This window comes from Coturnix japonica, chromosome 4 (genome assembly GCF_001577835.2).
Source record: "Coturnix japonica isolate 7356 chromosome 4, Coturnix japonica 2.1, whole genome shotgun sequence".
In the NCBI taxonomy this organism is placed as follows: Eukaryota; Metazoa; Chordata; class Aves; order Galliformes; family Phasianidae; genus Coturnix; species Coturnix japonica.
Genome location: NC_029519.1, coordinates 49158878 through 49175224, shown reverse-complemented (window position 1 = coordinate 49175224; position 16347 = coordinate 49158878). Strand labels below are relative to the sequence as shown.

At 36.3% G+C, this 16347-nt stretch overlaps 1 protein-coding gene across 2 annotated transcripts in view; it reads left to right on the top strand.

Annotated features, from left to right (window-relative positions):
- Positions 1 to 6643: 6643 nt before the first annotated feature.
- Positions 6644 to 16347, top strand: part of SYNPO2 (synaptopodin 2) — an 83677-nt gene continuing 73973 nt past the window's right edge. For both annotated transcript variants that reach the window (XM_015861848.2, XM_015861849.2), the window contains exon 1: positions 6644 to 6891. In XM_015861848.2, coding sequence (XP_015717334.1) covers positions 6763 to 6891 — 129 coding nt within the window. In that variant the 5' untranslated portion in view covers positions 6644 to 6762. The remainder of the gene's footprint in view (positions 6892 to 16347) is intronic.

Here is a 16347-nt window from a genome sequence, read left to right as displayed (position 1 = left end):
TTGACGGATTAAGATAAACATAAAACATCTACTTACATTTAAGTTACATTCAAGACCTGATAGCTTTTGCACTGAAGGTACAGTTTCCATTCCCACAGACTCAGTTAAAAAGAACATCCGCCAAAACCAGGAAGAAAATACCACAAATAACAAATATAGTTTTCTTTTCAAGATTTAGAATCTTTCATCAGAGCTTTCCCAACTACTGGAGCCAAATGCAGTCAACCCATCTCCTGAGATTTGAAATGGAGAAAGACACCTAAGGGTCTCCCCTTAATCATGAAAGAAAAGAAGTTTTTGCTAGCTAATGTCAAGTGGTACGTAGAAACTGCAATAGAATGATATGTGGAAACAGGAATTCCAGATAGGTCTTTGCCTACAGGGGATCTGTGACATGTTGCCACCCACCCAGAAATAACCTTACAGAGTAGATCTTCACTAATCTATATCCTGGCATGGTGAACTGTGAAGTTACAAGGAAACACTTCGTATGAATTGCTGCTATTCGTTGTGTTATCAATCAGTAATCCTCAAGGATACTAACTTACTTTCTATTCTGCATTAATAAACTCCAGCTTATGGCTGGAGTTACTATTGTGTCACTAATACATGTCCCACAAAGAACAGGACTGGAAACAAAGAGGTAGGGGCCAAATAAACAGGCAAATGTTTGACCTTTCCTCAAAGTCTTAAGCTTTGTTAACCTTATCAGAGCTGGAATGGAGGTGAGGTAATTTGTTTCCAGCAGAGAACAAAAACAAACTAGTTTTCCACCTTTGAGGGAGGTGTGGCTGAGCACTATTCTGCATTGCCCCCAACACATGGCAGAAGGCAGACTTACAAAACCACAGGGCAACCCTGTGAACTTCACTTTAGAAAGAGATTTATAAATCTATGATTTATCTCAGCTTCTAAAGCATCACTGGATCTATTTTATGTTTCTGAGAAAGTGTTCTTTCAAATCAGATCCAGATTCAGAACATTTTCCTGCATCTTCCACTGCAATTCATTTGCTGCTTTTGAAGAAAAAAAATAACAAAACATGGGCATAGTTCTGAAATCCCAACCACTACACAGTATGTAGCCTGATAATCCACAATAGGGATTAAAATTTGAAGCCTTTACCTTTACCAGTGAGAAAACACTCATACCTCTAACGAGTGCAGGCAGATATTTCCTGTCTGACCTTAGAGACATCTAATAAATATCTAAAAATATTCTATCTTTAATTGCTTTTCTCCTCACTGAGATCTTCGTATTACTGTTTCACAGTATCTTTACCACCACATGTCTGTGCTTTCAGTCTGCAAGCCCTATTTAGTTTGCTGTGCACAGCTAAGTTCCTCACGCAATCAAACATCTGGAGTCTATTAATTTCTCTTGTAGGACAAGAGAAACTTGATGGGGGAAAAATGAAGAGCAATCAGCTTTAATGAATGTTAGCTGGAGCTGTGCAGCTTGAACCTTCCGTCAACGTATTTCATTCACTTTGTCCATCACTTAAAAACTTTTCCAAAAATTGAATCCATTCCATGTGGCTCTATTTCTTGTTGCTTGTAAAGCCAAGAGAACAGAAACATGGCTAGAAATTAAGCAGATGTATTTTTCTACTTCTATGAAGTTTGAGGAAAACGTTACGTAGCTTTGCATTCAAAATTTGCTTTTACCCTATACAACTACTGAAATGTATTACTGTTAAATGATGAATATTATCAGGCAATGATTCAGGACAATAACATTGTACTGGCTGCATTGCCTTAGATTACTTTTAGCTTGCAGAAGCCACATTGTCTTAAAAACTCATTTGAAGAGATCTGTTTTATGAGGCCATTTTTAATTCATTTGGATGAGGCTATTTCATGTTTTCTTGAGTGGTACAGTTTGATTTTATTTTTTTTTTTCCATTTAATGCAATTGTGGGGTTTTTTTTTGTTGTTGTTTTTTTTTTTTTTTGTTTTGTTTTTCTGTGTAATTAATATACAAACAAAACAAGAAGCTTTGCAAATCTGTTTGCTTTCTCTATTTCCTTCTCCTTTTCCTTCTCTCTTGCTCTTTTTTCCCCTCTCTTGATTCTCCCATGTGGCTGAAATTACATACTAAAACAAAATGTGTATTTTATTAAATTGTTTACAGATGATCTGGTTAGAATCTCTAGGAAGGAATTTTTAGGGAAGTAGTTGATTTTATATGGAAAAAATAAATAAATAAATAATAATAATAAAAAAAATCAGATGGAAAAGAATGAAATACATAAAAAGAAGAAAAGCATTCCATCAAGGTATTTAAGCACTAAAATGCTGCCCATAAATTAGACATCACGATATCCCCTTTCCCTCTCTCTATTTCTCATTACTAAGGAATGGATGGAAAGGTTTGCATTTTTAAACAATCCACAGTTGTAGGGTCCTTTTGAAAGAAACTATACGTGAAATGACAGCTTTTCTTTTATTGCAGAATGAAATACTAACATACGCCTTTTTTCCTTACAAGTCTGTCAAATGTCTTCTGAATCTAGCTACATAATTTCTTGATTCACGTAAGATTTTACAAAAAATCAATGTCAGTAAAACACAAAACTAAAAGCTGGAAAGTATAATGAGGAATATTGACCATCTGGATAAATATGACTTATGTGGGAAGAGTTGAAATGGTTTTCATAAAAGGAATACTCACAACTGTAAGGCTGCCTTTGAAGGGATCAAGAAACATGAGGATAAGAGTGATCTAATTGATCTTGGATTTACACAAGGCTTTCAACAAATTCCTTCACCAAAGGCTTTTAAGTAAACTAAAACAGCCATACTGTAACATGGTTTAAAAGTATAAAGGTGACGCAGACTGGGGAGTATGAGACAGCTTCTTCTATAAAGAATGACTAATTATTCCATTTATCTTCCCTTGAAAATACATGACTGAGGGGTTGTAAGAAGAACCTGTAGGATCCAGACTCAAACAAGAAGAGGTGATTCTTCAGTTCATGTACAGCTGGGGATTACTTTCTATCAGTTATCAATATCAACAGCTATGTGGGCTCAAAAGGAGGCAGGAAAAAATCATGAAAAAGAAATTTATAACTGTTATTAAATACATAGGAATGGCATTTGGCTGAGGAATTTCTTGAGTGATACTCACTGAATATCACCTGAGGAAAGTAGCATACATTTTCCATGTTCCTATTCTTTTTCATAAACTGCCATTTTTTTTACCCCTTGCCAGGATATACATCCTCACTTAGGTCTAAGTACTACTACTTAGCTACTTTTACTTTACCATGGCTCATCAATGCTATTGTGGTAGGTTTTTTTGACTGGCAGTTCTTGAAAGCAGATGAGCAGTTGAGAGTTTGACCTGGATTCTTTTTCATAAAGATCTTATCGCAGAAGATCAAATTTCAAGCTGAAGTTTTGCCTGTATTTGGGCACAGATGAATGTTGGGTGAGCTCTGGCATTTGTAATGTGATGACTTTCTAAAGTTAATTTTTGTTGCATAACATTTTTATCAGTCGTTGCCTAGACTTGAATGTTTTGGTTTTAAAGAAAATGATGGAGATGAGGGCAATGCCTAAATGTCTGTGTTTGCTGTTCAATTTAAAGTTTTCTTTAATCTCTGAAATGATGCAATTTATATGTGCCATAGAGACCAAATATCAAGCAAAATATCATAAACCCTACAACTGACTCCACTTCTTTGATAATGCATCCAGTTTCTGACCAGAGTTTAGAAATCCCAAAGGATGCAGAGAATGCACAAGAAGATAAGAATACTATTAAAAAGCAAGATATGCTGAGGCATAAGCATTTAAGAAAGTCATATATGGCAAATGGGAGTAGTTAATGCCTATGGAGCACTTTGTATCTCCCCATTATGGGAAGGGCTTAGTTACAGAGAATGTTTTCTTACTGAGCAGCAAGCAACAAGTTCTTTCTTACGAGGATAAATAAACAAATTAATTAAATAATTAAACAGCAATTTGTTTGGAACTGCTGTTATAAGAACCTTTTAAACAGACTACTAGGAAAGAAATATATATATTTTTTCTATCTCTGTTCTCCTGTTAGGACCTTCATCCTTGTCAGTTCAAGAAAAGGACTTCACATTTTAAGTGTTCCACATCAAAAGTTTTGCCTTGTCATTTTTTAATATTACTTTCACAGCTTGTTCTAGAGTTGTCAATATTGCACAATATAAATGAAAACTCAGGGCTTAGAAAAGAATTTCTGTTCAGAGATCAGAGGTCTCAGCACCACTGACATTATCTACTGCTGCTTCTTCCACTGAACTGTGAAGCACCATATAGATGTCACAAAGTAGAATTAAGTAGAACATTAAACAAATACTGAAATATTCAGCTTTAAGAATCCAAGAGCACTAGCACAAAATCATATACAAAACTGTTATTTTTGCCTTTGAAATTTCTCCAGTGTTCCTTGTGGTGATTTTGGCCAAAATCATTGGTATTATTTTATGTATCAATTTTATGTCATCTTTTGCTATAACAATCAATTCAGTGCTTCTCTCTGCTCTTTTCCCTCAAAGATGACAAACAGAATAAAGGTGGGGATAACATCAGGGAAGACCAACTCCTGGTATTTCACCAACTGTATGGAGATACTTCACTTGTCACATAAAAAACATCAGACTGCTCTGACTTATTTTTTCCAGCTGAGTGATGATTAAACAACCTTGTTCCATGTAATCATTTTACACAGTTCTCCTGTATGGTGAAAAGAGATAAAAGTACCCACATCTAGTAAAAGTTCCTGTCAAATGTGTGACCATTCAGATGCAGAAGAGTATAATTATGGTACACTTTCCCTTGTTTTCTGCAGTAAGTTTTCAGAGACTGAGATCAGATTCGATTGTTCCTTTTTACCAAAAATGATAAAATATAGCATAGTACAAACTCAAAAGCACCCTAGAAGTAATGGAACTATAAATTTTCTTACAAATAAAATATATGAAGAGCTGATGTTCCATAAGATCCATTTTCCTAAAAAAATAAACCCACCCTATTTTTGTGTTTACCAGAGTGCTGAAGGGCATTTTGTACAGCTATGTGCCTAAGAATTTTGCAGTCATAAAAGTATCTGTAACAACTTTTATCAGTAAGAAAATGAGAGAATTTTACCTACAGCAAGATTTTGCTTAGGGAAAGGTTTAAAAAAGTTTCTACCATAGCAACAGGTTAACATCGCAAAAGACAGTAAGAATCAGCTAGCCCTCTCAAATTGAGTTACCTTAAACCAGACTCTTTTTCCCTCTCAAATGTTTTAAAGACCCTTTCTGAGTATGGTTTGTCTGGCAGAGGTTTTTTGAAGTATTTAATTTTACACCTGACCATGCTTCTTCTGCTTCTCCTGAGCCTTTGACTTGTAGTCGGCAAAAGAAAACACTACCTTCAGGTAAATCCTGACATTGAGAAAGTGATGTTTTCCCATTTGTTTAGGGAACTTGTCTCAACCCAGTCTTTGGGTTACCTTCGTGCCTTTACATGTCTGATGAAGGACTCAGCTACCTCAAAGCTTGCCTACTTTGTCCACAGCATTTCAGTCTAACAGAAGACTTTGCCTCTACCTCAGTATTTTGCCTAACGGTCTTTAAAGAACATTGCTATTTAAAGAACATTGCTATAGCAATTAGAAGCATCACTCCATAAACACTGAATTGATAGACAAATAGGCTTCGTTTTAAATCCTCAACAGCTATCAACTACTTACTAACTTAAAGACCAAGTGCTTCCCATTGTCCCGACATCTCTGAATATGTTGTACTAGCCATCCAAAACCACTTTGTACTGACACCTTTCAAACCACTCCAATTAGACCTACAGGAGCTCAGCTGTCTACAGTTGTACTACTTCAAGTCAGCAGCTGGGAGCAGAACTACATATAGGCCTTGTAATGCAGCAGCTAATTAACTTCACGCAGAATCAGTTCTTTTTATGCTCATGATAAGGTTACCTTTTGTTGGTACATCAGCTGTTGAAAGCATCAGTAGAGAGAATTGGCATAATTGGTATCTCATTTCACCAGTTCCTTTCCTTTCCATGGTGGAAAAGGCAGCAGTCTGCATAAGAACAGGTATTATTAGAGTCTAACAGTGCTTCAGATCATTGAAAAACAGCAGTGGATGTTGAACTATACTGAGGCTACTGAGAACAGTGAAAGAAGCAATTTTAGGACTGGGAAATTGCGAAGCTTTTCCCTTTTTTTGAGAGGGAGACATACCCATATGCTGCAGTCAGTGCATGCAGGATGGAAATGAGAATCCTAAAAAAGCTTTCCATATAATTGTACCATTAATTCAGAGGATGTACACAATGCTTCACTTGAAATTCTGCTTTCTTTGTTTGGAGTATGAACACAAGAAATGGGTAAATTTTAAAATAGCTGTCACCATTTACTAAAGTAAACTTATGTCCTAAGTCATGACTGGGAAATATACACTTCTATCTGCATGTGTTTCAGTTTAGCTGTTGTGAGACACTCGTGTTTAAATGCAGACACTTCTGCCTCATGGCTGAATCTCTTTGTGTTCATTTCCTAAGTGTTACTTACTTTACTTTGAAGGTGGGCTGAGCATAGGAATCTGACGAAAGAGTGGGCTGTGCCCTTGATCCGAGAGCTCTTACATTCTTCTGAATGAATACATTTGCTAGTGCAGTACGCAGCAGCAGCAACAGTGTGGTGCTCTGGCTCTCCAGCTCTGCCTCAGGCTCACTGAACATCTGCAAGACAATTTTTTTATGTTCTTGTAAATGAATGCTGCCTAATTGCACCAGGAAAATGGGCACGGGGGATTATATCTGCATTGCTATGAGTGGAGGGGCGCCGTGGGGCTTTAGATTGCAAGGTGGCAAGGAGCAAAAGCAGCCTTTGCAAATCGCCAAGGTAGGAACATGAGATGTTGTCAGTGTTTTGTGAACGTGAGAGAATAGTTCGCTAACTATATATTGTCTCCAGTGAAAATGTTGGTGTGGATTGCGTTGAGATGTTTGTCTGTGCTAACATGTTTTGAGGGGATTATACAGGTGCTGATTGTGTTTGTTTCAATAAAAAAGTAATGATTACTTTTTGAGAGTTAACAAGTACTGCAACCATTTTCTTGGATGTAAAAGATCTAAAACTGAGATGATGTATGTCTTTCAGCTCCTATGTGACTTGCTGTATGTTTCTGAGTGCATTCAGCATACTGCAAAACTGAATATCATATTAGGAAATCCTGTTTCAGTCACTTATTTATGATACTCCTCTTCTCTAGGCAAAGAATAAGTACAGCTTTATCATGAGAAAAATGTTCTTACTATTTTGGGAATCCCAGAAAGAATTAAACCAAGTTATCTCTGTTTTTGGAAAGTTATCCGGTCTTAGGAGCAGCCTTAATAGAAGCCAAACGTTTCCTTTTATATTTCATGAAGAGCACTGAAAATTACTGAACGCCTCATAAACTATGTTTAAAATGAAAGCAAAACAGATAGTAGAGAAGTTCAGAAAAAGTAAATATAAGAATTGGTAACCCCAAGCTACAGAAGTAATACTTTAAAAAGTGCTGTTAAAAATCAGTGCTCATTCCATTGCAACAATGACTATTTGTCATAGTTGTTGAGGCTTATGTAACTGTATGGAGTTGTGTTCTGTTTTCCTAGACAAGGGGGGCAAATTTTGTCTGGAGCACTGGGATCAGCAAAATACCACTGGCTGAAACAATACAGGGACTGCTCACCATACTATGAATTCTGCCCATTAAACTGAGAGAGATTAAAATATACCAAAATAGGCAGAGAAGCAAGATGCCGAGGGATTTACAGATCACCTTTTAGTTCTTGGTAGTCCCAGTATGCTCAGTGTTAAGTTATTCAAACTTATCTATATTATTTTAGGTCAGTAGTTCTGTTATTGAAGCTCTAACTTTATTAATCTGTCAATATACTTATTAATTAGTCACATTTAATTTACTGGATCAGTTAACTTTTTCACAAATAGCAGAATGATACATGCAAGTCTACTTCATCTTATACGAGAAGGTCTTTTTAGTTCCTCGGTCACATAAACATCACCTTTCCCAATTATTTTCAATGATTTAAAGTCCGTAGTGTTGACTGTATTCAAGAATAGAGCTATTTTTATTGTGTTAATGTATCCGTTTCTTATTAGTTTTTGTTTTTTTTTTCCTTTGTGTGTGTGTTTTTTGCAAAACTTGAACATGTTTAAAAGGTTTTTGTACCGATAGTCAGCTGTTGCTTTGCACGTAAAGCCCCTGGTAATAGATAACAGTGAAGTCCTGCCATCTAGTGAAAATTTATAGCTAGAACTTCAAAAATTGTAAGTTATGGTGGAAAGCAACTGACATTGATTACGTAAAACTGAAAGTAAAAAGCACAGGAACGTGAACACGGGATTATGAATAAGTTTTTCTGACAAAAAAAAATAGGCTATAACTGGTACTTTTTTTCTTCATATTCACATCCTAGACGGCAGCCCTTAAGTCTGGCATCTCTCTTACCACTAGAACTTGGGGCTTGAGAAAAAGATGCATAGTAATTGCTGTGACTCTGCACTTTTCCAGTGGGAATAGCTAAAGTTAGGAAGCCATTTAGGAACTGACAAGCACGAGTTTGTGCTCTTGAAAATGAAACCAATCAGAAGGCCAATATCATACTTCAGAAGATACTCGGTAAAAGTTCACACATGCCAGCATGTTTGCATTATAAGCATGGTGGACTGGTTGCTTTGTGAGTCCTGAATCATTCATTTCTCTAAGCTTATGAGTGGGTGAGACCAGTGAGACTTGAAAATTGTCACTAGTATCTGGCCAAAAACCTAGAACTTAGAGCTGACAGGCCACAGCTTTTTTTGCAGCTCACCTTGTTGGCAGGCTTCAGCATCCTTCCCAGGGAGCTCGGGCTCTCTTGAAGGTACACAAACTTGAGTCTGTAGGTCAGGAGCCACCACTAGGCTGAAGCCCTGTGCAGTGGGTGGTCTGTATAGAGGTAATGTTTTCAGCTTCTCTTTGTTATCCATGAAAACTGACACTAGTAGCACATGGAAGATTGACTACTGAATAGTAATTTTTACTACTGTTTCCAAGATCCAAAGGTAATGTTTCCGAGGTTCGGATTATATATATATAAAGTTCTGTACCGGGGCACATGAATGTAGATCCAATTGCCAATGTACACCAATGGAGGTTTTGTCAGAAGTGCGTGCATCTGATTGCACTATTTCAGCTCACAGATACTGCGATAGCTGCAGAGGGTTTGCTCTGGTGGTTGCTGAACTCATCCTGAGAGCTCTAACCCCCTGAATCACTGCAGTGGGAAGTGCATTCAGGCCCTGGTCACAGGCAGAGCAGTGGCTGCATGTCACTAAAATCAACGAGAGTTTTGTCTTTAGTGTAAAATACCATATAACATGATCATGCTAAGTTTTAATAGAGAGATAGAGACAAACATTTTCCTTCCCAAGAAATATCTTGGTATTCTTTTCTCATCAGCACATAACATAGGAAATTTTAACCAGCAAATAATTTTTGAACCATTTCAAGATTTAAGCTATTTCAATAATTGGCTGGATGTGAGATTGACACAAACAGGGATTTTCTTTTCAGTATCACAAAGTATCACATTACTTTGACCATTTATAACTCTTATTCAAAACAAGTCAGTTTTAAAAACATCTGATACCTTTTTCATAGAGCCTACAAAACGTTAACCCACCCTCCCACTCAAACACTGGCTCCTGAAATCAGCTTCCTTTGTTATGTCCACTAATGCTGCAACTAATAAAAAGTTATTTTCCATTAAAAAGAGTTTGCATAATCGAATACTGACCAAATACATAAAAATGACTTTAACATATCCTTTTAAAGTACAGTGTCAAAGGAGACATTGTGCTAAAGAAAACTATCTCATAAATGAATGTTCTGGAAATAAAAGAGATAATTGGGAGTATTACGCTAAGAGGTAGAGCTGGCTATGCTGTGTATGCACAACGACAATAAAGCATGTCAGTACTGCACTGTAGGGTAGCTTTACCAAAGGAGGAGGTTGTTAGGAAATCTCAATACAACAGTGACCCTAGATGGTTAAGAATTCAAAATATATAAGAGCAAAGCAACCGTTGGTGTGCATTTTGCTTCCACTGTGACATACATGAAAGAATGCTTTTTTTCCTGAATATCACAGATTTTTCTTTCCTTGTAAACATCTTTGCAGTTTTTAGTTTGTAAAACATATAAACCTGCTGGCATAAAATGATCGATGATTTTCTAGACTAGAACTTAATAGAAAGTCCTATGAGTTCTTCCACTAATACTTAATATCAGCCACATTATGTATATTGAAGCTATATTCTTTAAGACACATCTCTTTTGCAACAAGGAATTTAATGCAGTTGCCTATAGATGATATTGGTTTATAATTCAATCATGATGCATCTGCATTAAAATTACCTGGTTACAAGCAGATACAGTATGTTCAGCATGTTAATTCATTACTCATAACATTTTAGAATTGCATTTTTAGAAAGAAATAGTAACATTTTCCCTCTTTTAATTTCAACCATACCAGTTTGGTGCTGCAAATTACAATGCCCACCTTCTAACATTTCAAGTTCAAGTGGAAAATCTTAATGGCTATTTTAAAGGTTTTCTTTTTTTCTTTTTTTTTAAATTATTTGGAAACTCGATCTTTGCCACGTTCTGATTGAAATCTTATGTTAGAAGATGCAAAACATCGTGCAGTTTCCATTGTCTTGTAAACGTTAAACATACTCCAAATTAATCCTATGATAAGCCTTGATCATTCAGGCTTCAAATCCAGCAGTCTCAGCTAGGCCTCATGCAAAACAATTTGTGACTACCAGTTTCTGGAAAAGGCTTCTGCTGCTGCTGTCATTTCCATAGTGGCTTTATTTTTGCCTTAATAATGAGCTGCCTGGTCATTTTAGATGAGTGCATCTGATTTCAACCCTCTGATTTCAATCCAAGCATCAGTTTCATCATTTTGGATTCAACAGAACCTGAAATTGAAAGTGAAACTCAAAGAACTGGCAACAACTCGAACAGTGTGAAAAGTGGTATCTGGATTTGATTAATGCAGGGTGTTTACAGAGGTGGGCTCTAGTGTGGCCATTTGACTTTCTCTCTGTGTTCGAAATACCTTGCACGTGCAGAACGTGCTCAAGAGCTTTTCCTCAAATTGACCTTTACACTTAGTTTAATAGAGAAGAGGAACAGTATAAGATATGTCAGCACAGTCATGCTTTTGATCCTGAGGTAAGGAAAAGCACGTCATTGTCATGTGCATGACAGCTATGTTAGCACACAGCCGGTTCATCCAAAAAATATACCAGTGCTGCTGGCTGTAAGGAAACTTTTTCAAGCCACTGTTCTTTTACATTTTACATCTAGTTGAGATGTGGTAAATACACTTGGTGCTATACCAAATGAGCTCCTAGCTCATTTCAGTGCCAAATCATATAGATAGGAATAAACCATCAGATGTTGATGAAACGGTATTTTGCTCACCTGTATGCACTGATAGCATAAAAGAACCATCCTCTCAGTGAGACACAGGAAAGGATTTTTTTAATGCCATGTCCAGATGACATTTAAAATTATCTTTGAGTTGGAGTTGTTGCTTTGGTACCATTTGATTCTGAAAATATACTGGTTAAAGCATACTCAAGTAAGATTTCACTGTATGCTGGCATGTTTGAAAAAGACGATGCACACACGTAGTGCAGACACTCAGTACTGAACCATGACTCTGCTGATCGTTCTTTATTTGTATTAACTGACATTTTAAACAGAATTTGAATACAACTTTAGGCTAATATAGACAGAGAAAACAGTGTTTAAAACATGCTAGCTGAACTTTGGCAGCAAAGGAGGGGAGTTTGGAGTTAACCTACAAGATTTTAAACACAACTTGCCTTACTTGGACTTTATTTAAAACTGTTTGTTTAAATTTGCTAGCTAATACATTTCCAAACATAGTTTGTTTTCACAGTCTGGACAAGCTCTTATTCTCAAATTCACCCATCAGACCATCTGACACAGCTTGTATCTGATGGTATTCAGAAAACCCTACAAGGCATATTTACATATTCTTTCACATAAGGAGTAATGAGGAAAGTTATGGATTTTTTTTCTGTCTTTAAGGAAGGTAACTTTGAATCCTTTACAGGCCTTGGCTCAATTTAACTGATACATTTTTACATGTGTTTGGATGACATAATTCAGTTTCTATTTAAGTAAATGACAAAACTTCCATTGACAAACTGAAAAGAAGGTAGGTCTTATAGATGCTAGGTTAACTTATTTTGCAAGATGAAGAAATGGGTAAAATTTCCCCAGATCTAACCAGAATACACTGGTTAGATATTGCTAAATAACTGGTTGTGGAAAGCTCTCATTTCTAATTACAGACAGAAAAATAATTAGGAAAAAAATCCCATATACCAGCAAAGGCTTATAAGTACTTCCCAAGGTTAGGGTTCTGCATTTTCTAGTTCCAAACGTTTGCATTCCAACTATTGTGCTAAGTGGAAATGTTTAGTACTGTACTCCCATCTAAGTTGTTTAAAAGCTGCTGGCTGAATTAGCGCATGATTGTATACCCTGGTTTGGATACACAGACCTACATACCGAGCTGGTTTTGGCATGCCTTCCACAGTATTTAAGCAAATATAAGCATGCTTTGGATACATAGAAGTATTCTTCTGTGTTTGTTTCTAACACATACTTTTACAGCTCTCATGCTAGAAGAGTTTTCAATGGAATAGTGTAATTCATACTGATTTAAACCAAACAAGTTAAAAAAACAAACAGTATATTCCTACTAAATTACATTGGTTGCTTTGTATAGAGATTTGTTTCACTGTTTAGATTCTTTGCTGAAAACATTTAAAGTACTTTGTATGACATTACTATATTTCATTGTTCTGTATCTTCTGCCATTTCACTTTGTGAATGTGAATGCAATAGTAAGACTTTTGGCTAAGTTCACCATAAAATATCACAACAGGAAATGCTGTTTATGAAACTCTTTAGGAGTGTGTCAGACCATTTGAGAGAATACAGCTAGAGTTCTATGCAAATCATGGAAGTGCCTTCTTCCAAATGCAGAATTTGGTGTGCTTTGTATTTGCTTTCTGGAGAAGAAAATAGTGTAAGGGACCACACTTCAGTAGTTAAATGCTTATATACAGCTTCACTCTATAAAGCCAGACTGATGCACAGAGACAGTTTATACTTCAAAAGGAATGATTCTGTGCATGAAATTAACTGTGGACAAAAATGATAACATTTAGATTGCAACCAGTACTGTTTGTTAGATGGAATGAAACCAGCAGAAAGGAAAATCCCTGGATATCAGCTTGAAGGTTTTAAATTTCAGACTTAATGTACACAAGTTACGCAGTGGATTTTTTCCTTTTCTGTAATTCTTCCCATCTGTCCCATTTCATTAGAATCTGCTGTCCATAGGCAGAGCACATGGTAGGATAAGACTAATGCACATTCAGAACAAAACACTTCAGCATGCACCAAAAAGAGCTATTCTTTGGTTACTTGCCAATAAGCATGAAAGGCAAAAATCTTCAGAACAACTCAGCACCTTGCTCACAGAGGGATACTGAGAACAGCAAAGCAGCTGCTTTATTTGTTGCTTATATGGAAGGTAAACTACAATGACAAACTATCTCTAAGCTCTCCAGTGCCAGTGCTCCTACCCTGAGGTCTGTGTCATGTGCTGCAGTCCTTGGCACAGCACAGGAACATTTCTTGTTTAGGAGGGAAGCACAGACTATCTATAACTCCTTTCTACTTACACAGAAAGTTATTCTGAGTCCTTTAAGATTCCTTCTTTTGTGTTACATCTTGGTCAGGGCATCTAATGCATGGGTATTTTCCTTCAAAGGAGTTATGCCATGCGGAACAGGGACAATATGAATTTATTGTCTTATAAACATCCCTTTTAAAAGCATATTTCAGAAATATGGTCCCATTTAGAAAGCTGGACGCTTTGGTTTTATAAGCATGCTTTATATTACAATTCATTTGCAGAAGAACTGGTGATAGGTCAAAACTATGAGCAAATTAGATCAGCTATGGTTTCCTATGCTGATCATTTGTCTTGCTGTTTTCATTTGGTAAGTTCTTTCTATGCATAAACATCTCATTTATGTCATAAGTTGTTACAATATGGACTTTCAAGACAAAAACTTTATAAAATAAAGACAATGCAAAAGAATCATATATTCACTGTGGCACTTCTAAGTAACAGAAAGAAAAACAAACCAAGTGACAGGCAAGTATGATTTAATAAGACCAAATTTCCTTTTCCTAGTACTGTAATACAAAGAGCATCAGAAAACGCTTGTTATCTATAGGCAAAGGTGGCAAAGCAGAATTTTTGTTTTAAAAACAAGCAGCTGAAACTGCTATAAAGGAAGATTTAACAAAGGAGTCGCATTTTTCCCATGAACTCAATGGGCAATTTGCCACTGACTTTAAAGGGTAAAGGACTGAGCCTTAGTATGTATAATATAGTATAGACACTTAATTAGAAGCAGATATTGAGAGTAAAAATCCTCACTGGGGAGGGTGTAACAGTTTTTGCTAGAGATCTATTTCCTACAATATTCTGCATCTAGCAGAAGTCATTCCCTTCAAAGGAAAACAAACCTTAATAGAAACAGGCTTTAGGCTTGAATACTGTTGAACTATGTAACTTTTTTCAGGCTATTTAGTACTTGCATGTTTCATTTCCAAGCTCTATTAGAACTCTTAGTAAGCATCAAGATACTTTCTTGAGTTTGAAGACATTTCAGTTTGCTTATTTGCAAGAAAGTGAAATGAGTGCTGACTAGAGGTACTAGACTGACATTACTAGGAACTAGAGGGTATTTATTGAAGGGCATTATTTGTAAGCATAAGCTAAGGTGGAATTTAAACTATGGACATATATCTCAGTTGCACACATAACTGGTTGAAGGAACCTTACAACTGCCCCTCTTCTTTCCTTCAGCTCTGAAAATAGATAGGCTTTTATCAGCTTAAATGAGCAGATATTTCTTAATATAAATACCACAGTTTTGCAAACTCACCTCAGTTTGTCTGAGAGCTTTGGGACAAATAATGTGAGCAGCTCTTCTACAAGATTTAAAGTGAAAAACCTCCAGAGGAGGTTGGGGAGGAGGAAAGAGCAGAGTTCCAAGCAATTCTGGGTGGCAATCTTTTCAACATGCCCAGCAGTAGCTGGATGAGGCAGGCAGTAACACCTGGTTGGCATAATTAATGTGCAGAAGCATTTTCAATTGTCTGATTTCATACTGAAGATGCTCTAAATGCCCTGAAAAAAAAAACAACCAAAAAACTTTCTGCATTTCTTCTAGAAAAGCAACATCTACACAGAGAATTGTGCAGCGTTATTTATTAATGGTTGCCTATGTCTGTATAACAGCAGGTGCTTCCTGGATGTACTGCATTCAAAGGGAATCATTTCATGAACTTTATTAGCTCAACCGCTACTCCTGGTTCTCCTGAAGGCACCATTATCTGTCTTAATCTCTCTATATAAGCTTCAGTCCTCTTGTGCCAGAAATGTTTCCTCTGATTTCTTGTATCATTCTCTCAGAAGTACTCTTATTCAAAAATAGGAATACAGCTACTTGCTTAAGCTTCATTTTCAGCAACTTTACTGAAAATTGAGGCCAAGTATGCCTAACAATTTAAACCTTGCTACCCAGTGAGAATAGTGCCCATCACTTTCAGTCTTTTACACAGAAAGGAAAAAAAGAAACTTTCTGCTTTGAGTGAACTTTCTCATCACTGAAATCTCTGAGCTGCTAGAGCATAACAGATGTGGCTGGAATACACTGATCAGCATTTTGTTCCACAAATTACATTTTCCTACTCTGCAGAGATCATTTCAAAGACTTCATGCCATGAGCCACTGATTTTATTACAGAAGATGCATATGGAAATAATCTGAAAGGGATAAACTGCTTTATATATTATCATGTATTCATTATGTTTCCCCCGCACACTGGAAATAATACTTCCAAAATGCATAGTGCATTACTTGCTTACAAAATTCCTCAAATTAGAAAAAGCTATCATTAATCAGGGATGTTTTAAGCAAAGTCTAACATACAGTATTATTTAATGCCTAAGACCCATACAAAGAAGCAGCTGTTTCTCATCTCTCACTGCGGAAAAAATGCAAAGTTTTATAACTTAGAAAAAATTGTTATAATATCTATTAAAAAAATCCCAAAAACAAAAACCAAACAATAAAAACCAACCAGAAAACAGATAATGGATAAGAAATTAGCATGGTT